The sequence below is a fragment of the Lepidochelys kempii genome, chromosome 3 (genome assembly GCF_965140285.1).
Source record: "Lepidochelys kempii isolate rLepKem1 chromosome 3, rLepKem1.hap1, whole genome shotgun sequence".
Lineage (NCBI taxonomy): Eukaryota > Metazoa > Chordata > Testudines > Cheloniidae > Lepidochelys > Lepidochelys kempii.
The window spans coordinates 470706-493605 of NC_136382.1; the positions used below are offsets into that span (position 1 = coordinate 470706).

At 52.1% G+C, this 22900-nt stretch overlaps 2 protein-coding genes across 7 annotated transcripts in view; one reads left to right on the forward strand and one right to left on the reverse strand.

The window, feature by feature from the left end:
- LOC140908392 (low density lipoprotein receptor adapter protein 1) overlaps positions 1-19598 on the reverse strand; it is a 31477-nt gene extending 11879 nt beyond the window's left edge. Inside the window, exons 1-4 of the mRNA XM_073335391.2 lie at positions 19398-19598; positions 6325-6467; positions 5484-5596; positions 2471-2585 (exon numbers count right to left, since the gene is read on the reverse strand). Coding sequence (XP_073191492.2) covers positions 2471-2585; positions 5484-5596; positions 6325-6467; positions 19398-19482 — 456 coding nt within the window. The 5' untranslated portion in view covers positions 19483-19598. The remainder of the gene's footprint in view (positions 1-2470; positions 2586-5483; positions 5597-6324; positions 6468-19397) is intronic.
- A 222-nt stretch (positions 19599-19820) lies between these two features.
- Positions 19821-22900, forward strand: part of IFT172 (intraflagellar transport 172) — a 151395-nt gene continuing 148315 nt past the window's right edge. For all 6 annotated transcript variants that reach the window (XR_012157848.2, XM_073335396.2, XM_073335398.2 and 3 more), the window contains exons 1-2: positions 19821-19971; positions 20541-20684. Coding sequence is in view for 5 of the 6 variants with exons in the window: in XM_073335396.2 (XP_073191497.1) it covers positions 19933-19971; positions 20541-20684 (183 nt within the window). In the remaining variant the exon portion in view is untranslated. The remainder of the gene's footprint in view (positions 19972-20540; positions 20685-22900) is intronic.

Consider the following 22900-nt stretch of genomic DNA (forward strand, 5'->3'; position numbering starts at 1 on the left):
CTGTAGTCGGTGGGCCTATGGGGGAAAACCAGTCCCACACCCCAACTCCCTCCTCCCAGGAACTTCTTCTCTCTCGCCCACTCCCTCTCCAGCTGAGAAGCACCAGGGGCTGGAGGGCTCATAACTACATGAGCAACAGGGGCTGGCAGTTGAAGGCCTAGCCAATAGAAGGTGCAGGTCAGCTGGGAACAGCAGACTCTTTAGGTGGGAAGGGGGAAGGCTGAGGGGCTGGGATGAAGTGAGAATTTTCTGTAATATTTTTATGGAGCCTGTGTGTGCCTCAGTTTCCCCCTGTACTTTGCTTTGCTACCCAGTGGGTTACAAAGGGTTAACACTGCTCTTTTGGCAGAGTAGGAGACATGAGGTGTGTGTGTGTGTGTGTGTCACACCCTACACATACTATAATAGTCTTTGTGCAAAATATGTCTTGTGAGGTATCATTTAAAAACTAGTAACAGATTGATCATCAATATTCTTGTGGAGTGTATGTTCGGAATCTGTATTAAGAGTTATGAACATGAGCTGAAATTATAACTACAATGTGTTTACCAGACAAGTCTGGACGGGGGTAAACTGTTTTCTCAAAGACACAGGACAAGCTGACGCCTCTAGCCAGCTGTCATCAAAGGTGATTGGCAATCACTGGTCAAGTGGCCATTCTTTGGCAACAAAGGGGGGCAGGAACAGATCAGTCTGCATTTTAGCAAACAACAACTTGGAACCTCTTTCACCTTGAGTCTCCATGTCTCTGTCCTCACAGCTGGAATGAGCTTTATTTAGGGGTTACCCTCGGGAAAATGCATTTCAAAGGGTAACTATAAAAGTGAGGGACACAAACACCCCAGGTTCATTCTCTCTCACCTAAGATGACAAAGGAAGCAGCCCTTTGACTTTGGGAGGAGATCCTGAGCTGAGAATTTGGTCAGCCCTGTTGCTGGGAACATGTGGTAAGGATTTTACCTTGAACCATGTCTAGCTTATAAAGTTTTAGCTACTAGAAAGCATTTTATCTTTATTTTTCTTGTAACCATTTCTGACTTTAATCCTTCATACTTGTACTCACTTAAAACCTCTCTCTTTGCAGTTAAACAACCTTGTTTCAGTTTTAATCTAAATTAATCCACTGCTGTGTTTAAACTGAACTGTTTGGTAACTCTGGTTATAGTAGTGAATTGTTAAATACTGTCCCTTTACAGGGGCAATGGACCTTTAATATCTGAACTGCCAGGAGAGGGCTGGACAGTGCAGAACACACATTTTTGGGAAAATCTGGGACCGGGAGTGTTTTGGGATAACCCTGCAAGTAGTAACCACGGCTGGTGGAAGCCAGCATGTGACTGGAGTGTTGCTGACAGGCTGCTGGGATCAGAAATGCTGGACCAGGGCTGCACCTATACACAGACACCCAGGGTGTGACCTGCATGCCGGCAGGCTGTTTGTGAGTGGCTCCGATTGGAAGCTACAAGAGTAAAGCATTGCAAGGCACGCAATGTTGTGGGGCGGATGGTGACAACCCCTCACTGGTCTAAATTGCACCCAGGAAAGTGACCATCACCTCACTGTCCAGGGTGCAATGACTGGGTCATTAAGAAAATAGCTGGAACCTGCTAAAATTCCCCATATCAACAGAGAATTGAAAAAAAGACAATGGGACACCCCACTGCCCAGAACATTCCCACCCAGCAAAGCTCCAGAGGAAGGAGATTTCCCATGCCCAGCTCTCGGCAGGGAAGCCAAGCCAACACCCCAGATCAAGAACAAAGGGAAAGGTGTCAGGGTTAAATGCTACCCTCCACATAGACCCCCGACCTCTCACCTGGGACTGAGAAAAGAGAGAGAGAGAGAGCCTGAAATGGAGTCCATAGCAGCTTGGCTGGCTGATTGCACTGGCTTGGCCAACTGGACTATGGCTTAATCTTTGTTTCTCTGTGCTAACTTCAGGACTTCTTGATGCTGTGTCCAGGTGACTAATAAACCCTGCTCTGTTTGGAAAACACTGCCTGGTGTCACTGCAAAGCCTAGCCGGGGTGTATCAGTCCCTGAGATGTGGGCAAATCTCTGAGTAGGAGTCTATCTCAGCTGGACTTGCTGGACAGAGCTCAATGCATGAAGCAGGAGTGCTGGAGCCCAGGGGCTCAGTCTTGGAGGTGGTGAGGATGCAGTGCCAACCCTGAAAGACAAGTGGGACTCCTTGGGGATGTGTCACACTAAAGGGGTTCCTCCAAGAGACTCTTTAAAAGTGGGGGAATAGCACAGGTCCTGTGGATCTGTGACAGGTGATGGGAAGAATGCTGTTCTTTCTGGGAGAGGGACATCGGGCAGCAGAGTTGGGATGGCACCCTCTGAAACATGGCATGGACAGATGGTTAGATCCTGGAGGTGCTGGGGAAGGAGGGACCTTCCCTCTCCTGGGCAGAGGGGACTTGCTGGACCCATCCTGGACCTCTTCTTGCTAAGGGCAGGTGCTTACGATCTTCTTCTTGGGTGAGAGGAAGGCATGGCACTCCAGTGCCCCACTCTGCTGGCTTTGCGCCACGTAGGCAAACACCTTGTTCTGCAGCTTGTCTGTGGTACAGTAGGAAATCCTGCAAGAAGGGATAGCCATTCAGGAGGACGGTGCTAGCTCCAAGTGACTGGGCAGGTTTGGTAGCAGCCAGAGGCCCAGGGTTCAGCCTGGACCTGAGGGCTTGGGCAGCACTGAGCTGGCTAAGCAGATATGTTGCTGGTGGGTCTTACACAGGGGACGCCCATGGGAGATGAGTCAGGAGGGGTAACAGCATGCAACACCCATGGCAAGCAGGGAGGGGATATGCTGCTCCCTTTTACCAGCCCCATGCTGGCCCTGGCAGCCCAGCACAGCAACACTCAACAGGCTCCCTGGGTGTGAGCGGTGGGGTCGACGCAGTCGTTGGGGGCTGTAGTTTGGTGCTGGCCCACCATGTTTCCTGCCCTGAGTGACCAGATAGCCTGACCTACCAGCATGGGGGATAAAGGCTGCCCGAGATCCTGGAGGATTACAAACTGTTCTCTGCCTGCCTCCTCCGGCTGCACCCTGCTCTACACCATGAATTTAAGCCCAGAACCAAGACCGTGAACTTGACCGCATGTTCTATGGGCAGCCAGCGTCAGGAGCGGTGCACAGGTGTGATGTGATTGCAGGAACCCATGTTGCTGGGGAGATGTGCTGCAGAAGGCTGAGCTAGCTGGAGTTCCCTAAGGTCTGAAGGCTCCTGCTCCAGGTGTATTGCATTCTGTAATGCAGATGGCGGGGAATGAAGCATGTATAACTGAGGCACGTCATCATCTACCAGGACGGTGCAGGGTCTTCTAGCCATGGAGATGGTATACAGCGTTACAGCGACTGCTGAGCGAGAGCTCAGCATCCGTGAAGAATCCAGGAGTCTCCTAGACTACAGATTGAACTGAACTGACCAACTGTGGGTATGAACCTGCCACCAGTAGAGACTGCATTGGGGCTGTGAACTCCTTACAGTACTTTCCTCTGACACCAGCATCACTTTTGTCTTGCTCAGGATAGTCTGCCATCCATCCACAGCAGATCATCATCAGTGACACTAAAACAGTTCCCATCCTATATCCTGGCCTGAATCCAGCTTGTGCCAAGTCCAGGATATTAGCTAAAGATAGAGGAAGAGCAGCTGGCTCAAGCTGAACCCACGCAAGACTGAAGTGATGGTGGGTGGAATGGGGAACACTTTGAAGAGCTGTCCAAGACGTTGTCTTGACAGCCCCTACTCTAAGATGCATCTAGGTTCAGGGTCCTGCTGGACTCCTCACTGAGCTGGACAACCAGGTAGCCTCCTTTCACCTCCAGCTTGCTAGGGAACCTCATCCTTCTGCCAGAAGAGGACCTGGCCACAGTGATCCACGCATTGATCACCACCAGGCTGGATAACTGCAATTCACTTTGTCTGAAGCTGAATGTGACGATGATGCACAGGCTCCAGTCGGTGCATGGCTGGCTGCCTTCTCCATGGCCCAGGCCACTTACGTTATGTCTACACAGCCCATGGCAGTGCCCTCTAGCCGGGGCTGACAGATCTGGCCTAGTGGGGCTCATGCCAGTGCTCTAAAAATAGCTGAGTAGGTAGCACTTTGCGGCTCAGACTCTGAAGGCTAAGGAGGAGGGTGAGCTTCAGAGCCCAAGTTCCAGCCTGAGCCGCAACTTCAAAGTGCTGCAATTCTAGCTATTCTTAGAGCACTAGCGCGAGCCCCAGCTAACACAAGTGTGTCGACCCAGGCTGGGTGCTCGCTGCTGCAGGTTGTGTAGACATACCCTATGAGCATATCAGGCCTGTGCTCAAGTCCCAGCACTGTCTTCCATAGGAACAAATGACATAGGACTGCAAGGGACCTCTGGGGTCACCAAGTCCCCTGCTATCAGACAACTCCAGTTCATAAATTTATCAAGCTCTGTCAAAACTAGTCAGGTTATTTGCCTTCACTCCTCCTATTGGAAGGCTCCCAGCCAGCTTCCGATGCCAGTTTAAGGCCTTCATCCTAATCTTCAGAGCAATTACTAGATTAAGCCCCAGCTACAAAGACTGAATTTAATCTCTGAACCCCTGTGACAGTGTTGGTGCTGTGGGATGGCACAGATCACACAGCCCAGGACAAAGCATGTGGGATCTGGAGACAAAGCGCAGAGGGGAGGAACCAGCTATGTAACAAACTTCCAGGGGAGACCAGGGGCATCCAGATTCAGCCTAGGAAACACTGCAAAACCTTCCTCTTGGAGGAGGCCTTTCCATCCTAAGAATGACACACACAAACTCCCCTACTTCTGCCCCCTCAACACACAGACTCCCTCCTTCTGCCCCCCACCCTGGACAGACAGACACTCCTGACACACCCACCCACCCAACCCCATGACACACACAGACTCCCTCTTCCACTTCCACAACACCCCCAACACAGATAACCCTCTTCCGCCCTGGCCAGCCCGACAGACACCCTGCCAACCCACAACCCACGCCATCCCTGCCTCCCAACACACAGACCTTTCTCCACTCTCCATGCCCCCCAACACAGGCTGCTGAAGCCTAGAACCTTCCACACCCTGCCCCTTCCCATGATGTGTGGGACATCCCCCCAACCCCTATCCCCACCAAAGCACGTGTGGCTTGGCATCTCTCTCTTATCAATGCACAGCACGTGGGGCCACCCACCTGCATCTGTCCCACTGCAGCCTGCCAGGGTGCACACAGTTCCATAAAGTCCCACACCACAGCCTAGTGTAAAAGTCAGCTGAGCTTGGGGCTGGGACAGGGCACTAGAGTCACCAATGGGACAGGGCTGGAGGGCTGTTTGCTGACTAGGAAGGTGAAGGGAAGACATTCCCACTGACAAAGGGCACAGAGGACCACCTCCTGGCTGACAAAATCCTCCCGCCCCTCCTCCTGCCCCCTATTCCTAGTAGCCTAGTACCTTTTACTTTTCTGTTCCACTGCCCCTACACACACCTGTAAATGGAGACACACTCTATCATCTCCTTGGTCTCAGCGTCCTGCAGTGAGATGCCCCTCGGAGAGACAGTCAGAATCACCTTCTGGAATTTCTTGGCTCCCACGCGAGCCTGGAGGCGGGGAGAGGGGAAATGCATGGGGGGCACTTTAGTCACTGACCAAAACCCAGTGCGTGATTCTGGCTCCTGTCACTCTCCATTGGAATCAGCAGTCCAGACCCTCTGCAGCATCCCAGGCACTGGGATTTCAGCTAGCAAACGTCAGTACCACAGGAAGTGGGAAAGGCTGGGCTTGGGGCTCTGGCACTACCCTTGGAGCCAGGACTCCTGGGTTCTGTTCATGCCTCTGCCATACTGCATGACCCTGGGCAGATCCCTTCCCCTCTCTGCACTTCAAGCTCCCCATCTATGTAACAGGGTTTAAGTCACTGATCAAGCTTCCCATCTGGAAAGTGCTTTGAGATTCTCAGAAAAGGAGCTAGAGGCAGGCAGAGAGGGGGGCTCACTCTCTCCCTCCCCTGCACGCAAGTGGAACTGAGAGTCTCCCTCCCCAGAAAGCAAGGCCCCTGCTGGGCCCCCTCCTCTGCGTGGACAGGGGCCAGTTGCCATCTGATGCTCTGGAGGTTTGACTCAGAGGGCAGGACACATGGGCTGTGAGACCATGAGCATGTTGGAAACAGAAGGTGCAGCGCTGAGAGCAGCATAAGGCCTGGGAAACAATCACTTAGTCCAGTTCCCCCTACTTCTGTGGGGCTGAGTCCCTAAATACTGACTTTCTTCAACCCCCCTCACCAGGCAGGCAGACACACTGAAGTCCAGCACTGGGGGGCATCTCTTACCATAGTAATGATCCGGCGGATGGCATTGGCTGCCATGTCTTCTCCTTTGGGTTTCTCCACCAGCGTCATGCCCAGGTACTTGAGTGTGAAGCCTATCCCCTCCAGCAGGGGCTCCTGCATGTCAGCCCAGTTCTCCGGGAGCTCTGCAGGGGCACAGATAGTGGGGTTAGTGTGAGTGATTACATGCACAAACAGCTGCCATGCTGGTACCTGATGCACTGTTCCTAGCTTGATTCTCTCCAGCAATTTGTTACTATTTGCAGCAGGTGTCCTGCAGCAGAGTTAATGGATCTGTGTGCACTTTTCCTTCTGAAGATCCCCCTCTCAGTGCTGCTACCTGCACCAGGGGGTGCATTTAATTTCTCATCTTTTTGCTTTTAAATGGGAAAATAATCCATCTCATGATGCTCTAAGCTCCTTGTTCTGGAGGCATTTGCTTTGCCAGCAGAACTTGTAAGCTCCTTGACCCAACTGGTGCCTACATAGAGCCTGATCCTGTGAGATGCTGTGCTGAGTGCTCCCAGCTCCCATTGACTTTGCTGGGAGCGGTGGGTGCACTGCATCTTGCAGGAACATAAGAACGGCCATACTGGGTCAGACCAAAGGTCCATCTAGCCCAGTATCCTGTCTTCCCACAGTGGCCAATGCCAGGTACTTCAGAGGGAATGAACAGAACAGGTAATCATCAAGTGGTCCATCCCTCTGCCCATTCCCAAGGACTGGCCCTTAACTCAGTGGCCACAGGTGCACCATGCCCACAATAGTGTTCTCAATAGTGTTCTCCACTGCACTTGCTCAATGCATAATTTTTAAACAGTCACAGCTAGGTTAAATCAAAACCAGAGTCCCTGTTGTTGTTATCCAGAAATCATAAGTCTGCTGGGTTACCCTAACCCTAACTAGCTCAAGAGCTAAGCAGTCGGAGCAGGAGTTGGATGGGATGAAGGCTAGGCAGCACCATGGCTCGAGCAAAGATTTTGTTAGCCCTTCTCAAAGGTGAGAACTCAGGTACGTGGAAGAGAGGTGGTTTTTGGAGGGACTCGGAGGAGAAGAGGGGAAGGGGCATCCAGACCTAGGGTGCTGCATGGGGGAGAGATGGGACATAAGGGCACTAGTCTTTGTTGAAGTCCACATCCTGCTGCCTTTCGAGCTGCAACCATTTTTCCTGAAGACATAGAATGTTTGTTTAGAATGAGGAAGGTTCCCAATGGCCAGCCCCTGATTTTTCCTAGCACGTCCAGCTAGCTTCTTTGAGAAAGAAGTAACCACAGGGCTTTGCATTCTCATGGCAGGAGGCTATGGGGAATGGGTTACATAATTACACATGCTGCAGCTACAGTATGTGGGACACGTGGCTTAGAAATAGGGTATGAATACATTTGAATCTCCATTTGTGCCACTCCAGCTTCAGCTTGGCTCCCACAGGATCTAAGTAATCTTTGATAAATGGAAGTTCTCTATCTCTAAAGATGACAGACCTATTTATTGGTCAAAGTACTATCATATTTGATATATGGAAGGAACTTTTAATGTGAATGTCTCATTGATCTCTATTCTGTCCAGTAGCCAGTAATAGAAACAAATGGGTAGCTTAACAGGGAGAACTGAGGCTCTGAACCTGCTGTTTAAAATCCGTGGAAGATGGTTGTTAACAGCACCAGCTAGGTTAGTTAACAGGGAGGGGAACTATAGAAATGACAAGAAACAGGAAGCCAGGGCCTTACCCTTGAAAGGGTAATGGGAATGGATCACAGAGGATGGACCATTCAATATTGTAGTTGCCCTCTTCTCACACCCTCTGAAACATCTGGCACTGGCCACAGTCAGAAGATAAGGTACAGAGCTAGATGGATCACTGACCCAGTATGGCTGTTCTTATTGGTGAGTCAGCCTGGGGCTCCTAATAATATTGTGAACATCAGAGTGGCATGGATTTCCTCAGCACAGGGCAGGGTCTTCCCTCTCCTTGCAGATGAGCCTCTTTTCAGAACCATATTTCACCCCTTCCAGGAAGGCCCCAGTCCATGTGTCAGAGGCTCAGTTCAGTGCTGGAAATGGTTTGGACAAAGGCGTTTCCCACAGACAGTGTGAAAGCCCACATTCCAGATGCTTTTAAGCAGGTTATAATCAAGAGCCCAACCCCACTCTGTAATGATGAGGCTTTTTCCTGTAGCCATATTAAGAGAGCAGGAGTCATGAGCCAAGAAGCAGAGAGTCACATCCTCACATTCCATCTACATTACATTAAAACAATGTAATATTGGGCTGTTAAGAAGGCAATCCTGTCCTAATACTGCCCATCACCAGATAAAGAAACAGTTCTTAAGATGGTTAAAGAAAACTTTGTTTAATAGCATTCTCTGTGGCAAGAAATCAATTGGTCAACAAGTTGCAGTTGTGAAAATCCTACTTTATTGTTTTGTCTTTATGGTCCCCATTTCTCTATTGTTTATCTATATGGTCTCTGTCTAGTTCTTTGATTGTTTGTCTGCTGCATAACTAACTTTTTAAGATGTAAATCAGCTAGGGTGGTGGGACATGATTGGCTAAAGAATTGTTTTACAATATGTTAGGATTGGCTAGAAAATTGTTTAGTAATATTTTAGTAAAATGATTGATTAAGGTACAGCTAAGCAAGACTCAAGTTTCACTGTATAAAAAGAGGTCCAAAAGGAAGTTCTTTGGAACCAACTCCAGGACATACCCCAAGATCAGAGTTGTCAGACCTCAATACCCTGTCAGTCACACTGTACAGAAGCTGGAGTCCCCAGATGACCTGATCCTAACTGGCCATCAAGAGAAGTTCACCTGCCTTATTGGGAGTGGTGAGCATGGTATGCTTAGTGTGTGCATTCTGTTTTGGTGATAGAGGTTAAGGATATTACTGTGTAAAGCTCTTTCACTGGTAAAAGACCCCATAAACCCGCCATAGATTATGCCTTGAGCCCTAGCAATTGGGTATGGATGGCCTGGACCCCTATGAACTGGGAAAAGGTGGGGGTGCCTAAATCAATCAGGTTATGCCTTGATCCCTAGGAACTAGGTAGAGGTGGGGTGTCCTAGAGTGTGCGGGTAACAAATTTAGGGTAGAGCTGGGTGCCTTATACCTTGAGCACACGGATGGGTAAAGGTGGGTGCCCGAGAGTGTGTGTAACAGAGAATTTTGTGTGGGTAAGAGCTCCTAATGCACTCAATAGGGACAGGCCCCAAAGAGATCCTTGCAGGGCTAGAAGGGTTCATTCCTCTCATTCTGAGCACTGGCAATTGAGCGCTTGTGGGCCTCTACTCTGCCAGCTCTCTTGTCAAGGTGTCTCTGGAGCCATGAGTGAGGAGATACAAGATGCAGCACCTTAAGGATGCTGATAAGACCCAGCTCTAGAGAGCTCTTGCCTAAACTGATTAAACAATTTAGCCAGGGCCTCGCAGACTGGGACCTGCCTGAGACTCAGCCCAGACAGCACTGAGGCATCACATGCAGGCTGGAGGGAGAGAGGAAGGAAGCAAGTGGCAGAAACGGCTCTTTTGGCCCCCTTGTGCTCCCTGCCATTCATTGCACAGGCTCCCAGCTCCGGAACTTGTTGGCTCCCCAGCTGCTTCTGGAGTCCAGGCAGCAGCCCGGCCAACAGCACTTTTTCTAACCGTGCTTAGCTAGAGGTGATTCATGCCCTCAGAAGGAAAAGTAATCCGTCCAGTTAACTAGACCAATGCAAACTTGAGCCTGGATCACAGCAGCACACTCTACATGGGGTAGCATTTGGAAATTCCAGCTAGTGCTGGATGCAGCACTCATGGCGGGCAGAATATTCCACCAGCACTCAGATCTATGCTGCTCCTAAATCACTGGGTTAGATTTGAGCCCCACTTGGTTTGAAGTTAGCAATAATCTTATTCATAGTCTCTCCTGGTGGACGAACAGGCTCCAAAACAGCTTGCTATTGAGGGTATTATAATCCAAGTGGATTAATTGCATAAGAAAGTTTATAATCTTCATTTTTTTCTGTAATATTTGTAATTGAATTAATTCTACATGTGCGTAGGGAGCACATGGTCAGGAGACTTGTGGAGATCTAAATAAACCAAAATATGCTCCTATTGCTTTAATCACTCTTGTCTGACAATCAGATTTTCTGCTATCATCTTTCAGAGTAACAGCAGTGTTAGTCTGTATTCGCAAAAAGAAAAGGAGTACTTGTGGCACCTTAGAGACTAACCAATTTATTTGAGCATGAGCTTTCGTGAGCTACAGCTCACTTCATCGGATGCATACCGTGGAAACTGCAGAAGACATTATATACACACAGAGACCATGAAACAATACCTCTTCCCACCCCACTCTCCTGCTGGTAATAGCTTATCTAAAGTGATCATCAAGTTGGGCCATTTCCAGCACAAATCCAGGTTTTCTCACCCTCCGCTGCCCCCCCCCCCACCACCACAAACTCACTCTCCTGCTGGTAATAGCCCATCCAAAGTGACCACTCTCTTCACAATGTGTATGATAATCAAGGTGGGCCATTTCCAGCACAAATCCAGGTTCTCTCACTCCCTCACCGCCCTCCAAAAACCATACACACAAACTCACTCTCCTGCTGGTAATAGCTTATCCAAAGTGACCACTCTCCCTACAATGTGCATGATAATCAAGATGGGCCATTTCCAGCACAAATCCCGCCCCCACAAACTCACTCTCCTGCCTGGATTTGTGCTGGAAATGGCCCAACTTGATGATCACTTTAGATAAGCTATTACCAGCAGGAGAGTGAGTTTGTGTGTATGGTTTTTGGAGGGGGGTGAGGGAGTGAGAGAACCTGGATTTGTGCAGGAAATGGCCCACCTTGATTATCATACACATTGTGAAGAGAGTGGTCACTTTGGATGGGCTATTACCAGCAGGAGAGTGAGTTTGTGGGGGGGGGGGGGCGGAGGGTGAGAAAACCTGGATTTGTGCTGGAAATGGCCCAACTTGATGATCACTTTAGATAAGCTATTACCAGCAGGACAGTGGGGCGGGAGGAGGTATTGTTTCATGGTCTCTGTGTGTATATAATGCCTTCTGCAGTTTCCACGGTATGTATCCGATGAAGTGAGCTGTAGCTCACGAAAGCTCATGCTCAAATAAATTGGTTAGTCTCTAAGGTGCCACAAGTCCTCCTGTTCTTTTTGCTATCATCTTGTAAATGATTTTCTGCATTACCGTAACACTCAGCAGCCCCAGCCAGAATTGGTGCCCATTGTGCCGAGTGCTGTACAAACACAATAAGAGTGTAATCACTGGTGGAGGCACTATCTTGATAGGAAAACGACTGGACGGTGAATATGGAACACAGCTGGCGACGGGTGAGACAGGGCCACATACATTAATGTACACCTTGGAGACCACACTAAGGCATTACTAGCCACGATCACAGCTTCCCATGGGCAAAAGTGCGATTAAAGCAACAGGAGCACATTTTTGTTTCTTGACCTACTTTTTGCCTTCCATGCACTTTTCATTCCCCCAAGATTTTGCTAAAACTTTCCAGGGTCATTCCGCTCTGGGCAAAGCCCAAACAAGCAACATTTCAGTGGAAAAAGTGCAATATGCAAAAGTCTAAGCATGAGAAGAGGGGCATATGAGTGGAAACTTATCAACTGGCGTCCAGGGTAATAGCTTTATATGGCATTGTTTGGACACAATCTGTACAGGGCCTACATGGCCCACAGCCCAAGGATCCAGGTCCCTGCCTCTCAGCAGGTACAACGGACAGAAGGCACATTAACAAGGAGACTGCTCTGAGTGCATGGCAGGCATGAATCAGTGGGAGAACAGCTTGCTTCTGTGCTCTGTACAATCTGGACAGTGTAAGCCTTCCCAGGGAACCCTCTCAGTCACTGTCTCCTGCAGCATCTTTCACTAGCTGAAGCAAGTGACCTTGATTCAAAAAGTAGGGCAAGAAACTGCTAGTTAGAAAGGGGAGGATTCAATTGTAAGTGAAAACTAAATAAATGGGGCCAGGCTAGCACCTCCCTTCCCCCCAGCTCCACATACATGGCTGGGCTGGCATTCCCCAGGTCAGGCTGGCTCAGTGACTATGTCCCACATTAAGATCCTTTTGCCCCTTCAGCTTTATGTGTGGTCCCCACCTGCGTGGTTATGGATCAGGGAAGCCCATCCCACTGGAGTATCAGGGTGCATGTGTGTGAGGTCTCCAGCCATCACTGTGGGGCTGGTCTCATTCTGGCTCAGGCCCCACTTGCTAGACTACTCTAGCTCTTCCCACTCTGCAGCTCTCCAGGCAGGGGAGGCTGCTGAGATTTCACAGGTTCCTGTATCTTAGCAACGTGCTCCTGCTACCACCAACTGTTCCACTTTCATCTGCACACAGGGGAGCTGGGGGTCTGGAAAAAAGTGAGTCTCCAAAGGCAGAACAGGGCCAGGAGCACAAAGTGCTTTCATCAGAGCATTCAGGCTCTGCACAATCTCCTCCTGAAGACAGTCTGGCCTGCCCACCCCACTATCCAGAAAGCATAGAGCCCCTTTCCCCCAGAAAAGGCACAGCCCAAACCACTAAGAGCAAGGAAAGAACAGCTTAATCATTCAACACCCGAGCTCTGCTCTTCAGTGCCCCTTATCCATCAAAGCTACCTCCCTTCCAGCACCCCCATTGTTCCACTCAGCTCTCCCCACCCCGGGTGCCTTGCAGTCAACATCTCCTTCTTCCTTCTGACCAGCCAACAAGCAGCCTTAGTTTGCAAATGCAAATTTTGATTCCTCATTTCTACTGATAGGTTTCAGAGTAGCAGCCGTGTTAGTCTGTATTCGCAAAAAGAAAAGGAGTACTTGTGGCACCTTAGAGACTAACGATGAAGTGAGCTGTAGCTCACAAAAGCTTATGCTCAAATAAATTTGTTAGCCTATAAGGTGCCACAAGTCCTCCTGTTCTTTTTGCATTTCTACTGAGTTACCAATCCAGATCACTCTCCAGCAGCACTCCCCCGTTTGCTGTGTTTCCCCTGAACATCTCTCACACTGAGACGGGGACCTGATGCCAGACCTCACTCACATCAGTATGAAGCCACTGGGCATTCACAAGGGTGGAGAGACAGGTGATGGTGAGTACATGCTGAGCGGTTCAGTGTAGGTGAGGTACGAATGTTTGCTGTAATACTGCTTTCAGTTTGCACATCTGGGCCCTGTGCTCTAGCAGCCCCAGCTTAATGCTTTCAAGGCTTATTGTGTGAGACTTGCTTTCAGAGGGATAGCCGTGTTAGTCTGTATCAGCAGAAACAACAAGGAGTCCTTGTGGCACCTTAGAGACTAACAAATTTATTTGGGCATAAGCTTTCGTGGGCTAAAACCCACTTCATCAGATGCATGGAGTGAAAAATACAGTAAGCTGTATATTCTATTATATATATACATATACAACACACACACACAGCACATGAAAAAATGCGAGTTGCCTTACCAAGTGGGGGGTGAGTGTTAACGAGGCCAATTCAGTTAAGGTAGAAGTGGTCTGTTCTCAACAGTTGACAAGAAGGGGTGAATATCAAGAGAGGGAAAATTACTTTTGTAGTCTTAATGGGGCCAATGCAATTAAGGTGGACATCGGCTATTTCCAACAGTTGATAAGAAGGTGTGAGTATCAGCAGAGGGAAAATTACTTTTTATAGTGACCCATCCACTCCCAGTCTTTATTCAGGCCTAATTTGATGGTGTCCAGTTTGTAAATTAATTCCAGTTCTGCAGTTTCTCGTTAAGTCTGTTTTTGAAGTTTTTTTGTTGAACAATTAAGTCTGTTATTGAATGTCCAGAGAGACTGAAGTGCTCTCCTACTGGTTTTTGAATGTTACAATTCTTGATGTCTGATTTGTATCCATTTATTCTTTTGTGTAGAGACTACCTAGTTTGGCCAATGTACATGGCAAAGAGGCATTGCTGGCACATGATGGCTTATATCACATTGGTAGATGTGCAGGTGAACGAGCCCCTGATGATCTGGCTGATGTGGTTAGATCCTATGATGGTGTCCCTTGAATAGATATGCGGACATAGCTGGCAACAAATTGCTTACTGTATTTTTCACTCCATGCATCTGATGAAGTGGGTTTTAGCCCATGAAAGCTTATGCCCAAATAAATTTGTCTCTAAGGGCTTGGCTACATTTGCGAGTTACAGCGCAATAAAGGAGCCCCGGGCGCACTAGCTCACTACCTGTCCACACTGGCAAGGCACACAGAGTGCTCTGACTCTGCGGTACAGGGCTGCTGGTACTCCACCTTGGCGAGTGGAATAAGATTTGCTGTGCCCCAGCTGGAGCGCCGCAGTGCCAGTGTGAACGAGATGTTGCATTACTGCACTCTGATCATCCTCTGGAAATGTCCCATAATCCCCTTAAGTCAAGTGGCCACTCTTGTCATTGTTTTTGAATCGCTGCAGAAATGCGGATATGCCCTTTGAAAGCTCCGTTTCTGACAGCCGGCTACTTATCTGCTCTGAGACAAAGCAAGCCATTAGTGTGGAATGCTGTGTGTGTGAGAGAGGGGCTGGGGGAAGGGGGGGGTCTGCTGCTGTCTGAACTTACAAGACAGCATGCTGACATGCTCTCAGCCCCCCAAAAACCCACTCTCTCCCTCCCCACATACACACAACACATTCCCTGTCACACTCCACTCCCCCCCCATTTGAAAAGCATGTTGCAGTCACTTGCATGCTGGGATAGCTGCCCATAATGCACCACTCCCAATGCCGTTGCAAGTGCCACAAATGTGGCCACTGAAGCTGTCAGTGTGGACAGACTGCAGCGCTTTCCCTACTGCGCTCTCCGAAGGCTGGTTTAACTCAAAGCGCTCTACATCTGCAAGTGTAGCCATGCCCTAAGGTACCACAAGGACTCCTCGTTGTTTTTATGTGGGAATTGTAACTTTCCAGCCATGTCCCTCTTCCCCACCCTTCCTATGCTGCAACAGGGCCAGTGTTGTGTTCCTGAATCTGCCTCAAACAATATCCCGAGAGGTGTAATTGTCCAAATTATCCCAATGGGATCTTGACTCTGAAGCCCAGTGTCATCATTCATTATTTTACTACTGATCACCTTAGCAGAAATAGCCAGTTAATGTGCTGATTCCTTGCTGTTGAAAGGGAGGGCAGTGAGGAGTTCAATCCCCTCCCTCTTTCCCTCCAGTTATGAAAGAACTGACTTTAAATTCAAAAGAAAGAGGAGTTGCCTCACTCCTGGGTGCCAAGAACTCAAGCCATCTTTCCCTAATCATCAGTCCCCTTTATGTATACAAAAATATACAGCATATTGAAAATGTGACCACTTTGTAAAACAAATTAATGTACTATGAAATGAGGCCCTCTGTACTGATTGTATTACTTACGCTTCATATCTAATACAATAGAAATCTCAATTTTTGAGTTTATTAATCCACATGTGCACTTTGAATCCTAAAACTGTAAGCTCCGTGGGATGGGGCCAGCTTTTGTCCAGCACCACCCAGGACAATGGAGCCCCATCCCAAATCGGGTCTTTGGGCACTAAACACAAAGACAGTACCGGCCACATATCCATATCCGTTAGTATAAAACCATCTTGGAGACAAGAGATTAATCCTTGGAGTCTGGGTTCTGAGATAGCACCATGTCCCCTCTCAGAGGCACTGAAGGAACATGACCCGATTCCCAGAGAGTCTGGGCAATTATTACTGGGCCCGATTAGAACCAGGTCACTGGGGTCTTTGAGTGATGGGCCTGCAGCATTTGGGGCAGTTCAACTGTGTTTGGAAAGATGCCCCCCTTTTATTCGCTGCCCCATGGTCTGAGTGCAGGGTCATCTCCGACTGCAGAGAGAAGCAGGGGTCCCAAACTGGTGTTCCAGGACCCAAGGGGACAGTGCTATGGACACTCCCAGCCCATGAGATTAGGGCTCAGACTCGCAGTGTCTCTGCAGTCTGGAGGCAGCCCTGCTTAGATCAGTGGTTTTCAAAGTTTTTTCTAGGGACCCAGTTGAAGAACATTGTTGATGCCTGCGACCCAACGCAGCTGTGGATGAGGGGTTTGTGGTGTGGGAAGGGCTCAGGGCTGGGGCAGAGGGTTGGGGTGAGGGCTGTGGGGTGGGGCCACAAATGAGGGGTTCAGGGTAGGGGAGGAGGCTCTGGGCTGGGGCAGGAGGTTGGGGTGTGGGAGAGGGTCAGGGCTCTGGGCTGGGGATGCAGGCTCTGGGCTGGGGCCAGGGATGAGGGGTTTGGGGTGCAGGAAGGGGTTCCAGGTTTTGGGGGGCTCAGGGCTGGGGCAGGGGATTGGAGCACATTGTTACCTCCGGCAGCTCCCCGTCAGCGGCGCAGCCGGGGTGCACAGCGGATTGCGCTGTGCCCTGGAAGCGGCCAGCAGCAGGTCTGGCTCCTAGGCAGAGGCTCTCGCCTGCAGGCACTGCCCCAGTTCCCATTGGCTTGAGCCAGTGCTCAGGGCAGGGGCAGCGCGCAGAGCCCCGTGAACCCCCTGCCTAGACGCCGGACCTGCTGCTGGCCACTTCTGGGGCACAGCGCCGTGTCGGAAAAGGTAGGCACTAGCCTGCCTTAGCTGGGCAGCATTGCCAACAGGACTTTTAACGTCCCGATCAGCAGTGTTGACCAGAGCAAGGCGACCCAGCACTTTACATGCCGGGACCCAGTAGTAGGTCACGACTCATGGTTTGTAAAACCCGGGCTTAGATCATGAGGTGCCCGGAGACATAGGGGTAGGGGGCACAGACACTCACTCCCCCAGCAATTTCATGGCTCCTCCTGCTCCTGGGGCCCCTGGCACTCATTGCCCCCCACTTGGGCTGGAGGACGAAAAGGGCCCCACCTGCCAACTCACCCCCACCACGGCCCCCCTCAACTGTGCCTGCTGCTTCCATTCGCCCTCTAATCCCCGCCATTCCACCCTTAGTGCCCCCACCCAAACTGAAAGAAAAAGAGCCCCACCAGCCAGATTCACCCACAGATCTAAGTCCATGCTGTCACTGCCCCCCACGGCAAATACCCCCGCGGACCTCCACCCCGCCCCTGCCGTCAACGGACGCCTCAATACCCCCATCCTGCCCCTCAATACTCCCACAGGCCCCAACCCCACCCTCAGTACCCCCACAACCCCTTTCAGTACCCTACAACACCCTCACCCACAGTACTCCCACAGCCCCCTCAGCATCCCCACCCTGAAATACCCCCGCGGCCCTCCACCCCGCCGTCAACACCCCCACGGCCCCCCTCAGCACCCCCACCCTGAAATACCCCCGTGGCCCTCCATCCTGCCCCCGCCGTCAATACCCCCACGGCCCCCCTCAGCACCCCCACCCTGAAATAACCCCGCGGCCCCCCCTCAGCATCCCCACCCTGAAATACCCCCGTGGCCCTCCACCCCGCCCCCGCCGTCAATACCCCCACGGCCCCCCTCAGCATCCCCACCCTGAAATACCCCCGTGGCCCTCCACCCCGCCCCCGCCGTCAATACCCCCACGGCCCCCCTCAGCATCCCCACCCTGAAATACCCCCGCGGCCCCCCCCTCAGCATCCCCACCCTGAAATACCCCCGTGGCCCCCCCCTCAGCATCCCCACCCTGAAATACCCCCGCGGCCCCCCCCCTCAGCACCCCCACCCTGAAATACCCCCGCGGCCCCCCCCCTCAGCACCCCCACCCTGAAATACCCCCGTGGCCCTCCACCCCGCCGTCAATACCCCCACGGCCCCCCTCAGCATCCCCACCCTGAAATACCCCCGTGGCCCTCCACCCCGCCGTCAATACCCCCACGGCCCCCCTCAGCATCCCCACCCTGAAATACCCCCGTGGCCCTCCATCCTGCCCCCGCCGTCAACACCCCACGGCCCCCCTCAGCACCCCCACCCTGAAATACCCCCGTGGCCCTCCATCCTGCCCCCGCCGTCAATACCCCCACGGCCCCCCTCAGCACCCCCACCCTGAAATAACCCCGCGGCCCCCCCTCAGCATCCCCACCCTGAAATACCCCCGTGGCCCTCCACCCCGCCCCCGCCGTCAATACCCCCACGGCCCCCCTCAGCATCCCCACCCTGAAATAACCCCGCGGCCCTCCACCCCGCCCCCGCCGTCAATACCCCCACGGCCCCCCTCAGCATCCCCACCCTGAAATAACCCCGCGGCCCCCCCTCAGCATCCCCACCCTGAAATACCCCCGTGGCCCTCCATCCTGCCCCCGCCGTCAATACCCCCACGGCCCCCCTCAGCATCCCCACCCTGAAATACCCCCGTGGCCCTCCATCCTGCCCCCGCCGTCAACACCCCCACGGCCCCCCTCAACATCCCCACCCTGAAATACCCCCGCGGCCCCCCCCCCTCAGCACCCCCACCCTGAAATAACCCCGCGGCCCCCCCTCAGCATCCCCACCCTGAAATACCCCCGTGGCCCTCCACCCCGCCCCCGCCGTCAACACCCCACGGCCCCCCTCAGCACCCCCACCCTGAAATACCCCCGCGGCCCCCCCCTCAGCATCCCCACCCTGAAATACCCCCGCGGCCCCCCCCTCAGCATCCCCACCCTGAAATAACCCCGCGGCCCCCCTCAGCATCCCCACCCTGAAATAACCCCGCGGCCCCCCTCAGCATCCCCACCCTGAAATAACCCCGCGGCCCCCCCTCAGCATCCCCACCCTGAAATACCCCCGTGGCCCTCCACCCCGCCCCCGCCGTCAATACCCCCACGGCCCCCCTCAGCACCCCCACCCTGAAATACCCCCGTGGCCCTCCACCCCGCCCCCGCCGTCAATACCCCCGCGGCCCCCCTCAGCATCCCCACCCTGAAATAACCCCGCGGCCCCCCCCCCCAGCATCCCCACCCTGAAATACCCCCGCGGCCCCCCCCTCAGCACCCCCACCCTGAAATACCCCCGTGGCCCTCCACCCCGCCCCCGCCGTCAACACCCCCCACTCCCCTCAACACCCCCCTGCCCTCACCTCCGTGCCCCCCATTCACCCCCACATCACCCCCAGCACCCCCACTTGCCCCCTCGGCACCCCTCCCCCCCAGTGCCCCCGCAGCCCCCCGGGCCGCTCCCGCCAGCGCCCCGCGCTTACTGCGGTGCCAGCAGAGCCCCAGGCCGTGGCGGGCGAGCCGGGGGCTCCGCAGCACGGCCCGGCCCGCCGCCCGCAGCGCCTCCATCGCCGCGCTCTGCCGGGCCGCCCCGGGCGGGGGAGGGGAGGCGAGGCGAGGCGAGGCCAGCGCGCGCTCCCGCCCGGGCCCCCGGGGCCCGCTGCGTCGCTCGAGCGCGCGCCCGGCTTTGGGGGCGGGGCTTGCTGCGCGGGGTCAGGCCGCCGGGGTGGGCGTGGCTCGTGGGGAAGGGCGCGGCTAAAGGTTGATGGAGGCGGGGTCTGCGGAATGGGCGGAGTTTGTGGGTGAGGGCCGTTGCAGGCGAGGGCGGAGTCTCTCCACCGAACCCTTCCGTCGCCCAGAGGCGCGGCCTGGCTGGGCGCATGCGCGGCGCGGGGCGCTCCCGGTGACGCAGGCTGCTGGGTGTGCGCGTGCGCGTGCCGCCGGTTGCTGTGGTGTTCGGCAGGCGGTTACCGGGGCAACGCGCGGAGGCGGGAGACGCGGAGCCCGAGTGGCCCCGGGATGCAGCTACGGCACGTACGGACGCTGCTCACCCCCCAGGTCAGCCCCCGACTCGCGGGCGCGTGAGGGGCGAGGCGGGTCCGTGGCGGGCGGGCGGAGGGCGGCCTGGAGCCTGGGAATCCTTCACGCTCGGCCCAAGGGGCTGCGGAACTCCCTGCCGCAGGACGTGAGGGAGGCCCAGAGCCCGGCAGCCGTCAGAGAGGGGTCCGCCCAGAAACATGGGGGCAAATGCCGACGCCCACACCAGGGCTCGGGCTGCGTTGCGGGCCCTCCAACGTGTGGTCGTGCGCATCGGAAAACGTAATCCCCAGGGAACATACCGAGTGGTGGGCTCTGAATTAGCTGTTACCCCTCCAGAGGAGAGGTCTTGGAGTCAGTGGCGACTAGCCATGCTGGGCGGGGATGGGGACCCGCGCCTCTGTTTGCCAGATGCTGGGAATGGGTCACTGGACGGTCTGTTCACTCCCTCTGGGGCACCTGGCCCTGGCCCCTGTCGGCAGACAGGACACTGGGCTGGACGGGCCTTTGTTCTGACCCCGTCTGGCCGCTCTTATGTTCTAATGGACCTTGCTCCAGTCCAGACTGGCAATGGCGATGTTTTCTTCCAGGATGGTGCTGCAAAGGTCACCTGCATGGCTTGGTCCTACAACAATGCCAAGTTTGCTGTCTGCACTGTAGACAGGGTTGTGCTTCTGTATGATGAACATGGAGAGAGAAGGGACAAATTTTCCACCAAGCCTGCTGATGCAAAGGTAAAGAGATTGTTTGTTTGCTTCTGTGTAACTGGGCACCCGACACTCTTGATCTGTGACACACTGATACTTTACATGCTGCTATGCAGGGCAGTTTTTGGCAGTAGCAGAGCAACTTGTAAGTTGCTCCATACTTTTCAGAAGGCTCATAACAGCTTGAAATGCTACACCACATTCTGCATAGCCCCAAAGCACAGCCTTAAATGTTGCTCCCATCAGAGTACAACTACAGGCCCAGACTGTTCCTCTGCTGTTGTAAAGGGGACAGGGGAGGGAATGCTCAAGCAATATTCTGTATAATTATACCATCCCTACTTCCTCGACGTCAGCTGAACTCTTCGTTGAAGCAGAGGCCAAAGTTCTGTCTTGTCAAAACTTTTCAGAAAGTATGACACAGAGTTAAACCTTAGAGAGACTACTGTACGCTTTCTTCATAAAACAAGCAATGCACACACAACACATTTTATATAGTATAAAGTACTGTAAATAGTTTTTGGAATACTAGGAATAACTTTTCAAAAAGCTATTAATAAATCTACTGATTTTCCTTATACAGATGTTTCCCCTTTTGTTTTTGTTACCTTATATTTGAATGTTTGCATCAACAATTTTTTTTATATTTTAGCACACACATCAAAACACATTCCCTTTTGAACTCTCAGAGATGATTTTTCAGTCTTTATAATATGATCATAGTGTGTACTGTGTATCACTTGGACTTTTCAGAGCTTGAGAAATGGCAGCTTTTCAGTCCTTTTAAATGCTTCACAACCGTGTCAGCAAACAAACAGCCTGGAGATATCTACAGGTAGCTTGCATTTCAGCATAGCTGACTGGTCCTCTTGGTGGCTGGTGAAACAGAGGTCTGTAGCCTGTACCCAAAATGATACAGGGGTTGGATCAGAATATAAAACATCAATTTCATAAGAACATAAGAATGGCCATACTGGGTCAGACCAATGGTCCATCTAGCCCAGTAACTTCTCTTCTGACAGTGACCAGTGCTAGATGATTCAGAGGGAATGAACAGAATAGGGAAATTATCAAGCAATCCATCCCCTGTCATCCAGTCCAAGCTTCTGGCAGTCAAAAGTTTAGGGACACCCCGAGGATGGGGTTGCGTCTCTGACCATCTTCATAGAATCATAGAATCGTAGGACTGGAAGGGACTTCAAGAGGTCATCTAGTCCAGTCCCCTGCACTCACGGCACAACTAAATATTTTCTAAACCATCCCTGACAAGTGTTTGTCTAACCTGCTCTTATGCCCTATTTATGATCTATTTAAATAAATAGTATTCTATTATTGTTTAACAGTGCAATTAAAACTGCAATTAATCGTGATTTCTTTTTTTAATCTCACGATTAATCATGATTAATTTTTTTAATCGTTTGACAGCCCTAAAATAAAGTTAAAACCCTACTGGTGCCAAATTAACAAACTATATCAGATTCAAGCAAAGTTTCTCACCATGTGTTTTCAGCAGTCTTACTGACCAAACCCTGTAGGTCAGAACTCCTTCCCGCAGAATCCAGTGAAGGCTTCCTTTGTTGCTTCAGGTGTAGAGAATGTGATGGGAAAGGGAAGAGAGAAGGGTATACTGGGGTGTTCTCCCTTCCTTTTTATAGTCTCAGTCCTTCCATTTGTAAAACATTTCCAGCTGGATACCAAGGAGTCCAGGAGAGCTGGCTGTATTTCAAGGAACCCCTGTTGAGGTTACAGGGACAAACCATCCCGATGAGTCGAAAGAATAGTAAATATGGCAGGCGACTAGCTTGGCTTAATGGTGAAATCCTAGCGGATCTTAAACATAAAAAAGAAGCTTACAGGAAGTGGAAGGTTGGACATATGACCAGGGAAGAGTATAAAAATATTGCTCGGGCATGTAGGAATGTTATCAGGAGGGCCAAATCGCACCTGGAGCTGCAGCTAGCCAGAGATGTCAAGAGTAACAAGAAGGGTTTCTTCAGGTATGTTGGCAACAAGAAGAAAGCCAAGGAATGTGTGGGCCCCTTACTGAATGAGGGAGGCAACCTAGTGACAGAGGATGTGGAAAAAGCTAATGTACTCAATGCTTTTTTTGCCTCTGTTTTCACTAACAAGGTCAGCTCCCAGACTGCTGCGCTGGGCATCACAAAATGGGGAAGAGATGGCCAGCCCTCTGTGGAGATAGAGGCGGTTAGGGACTATTTAGAAAAGCTGGACGTGCACAAGTC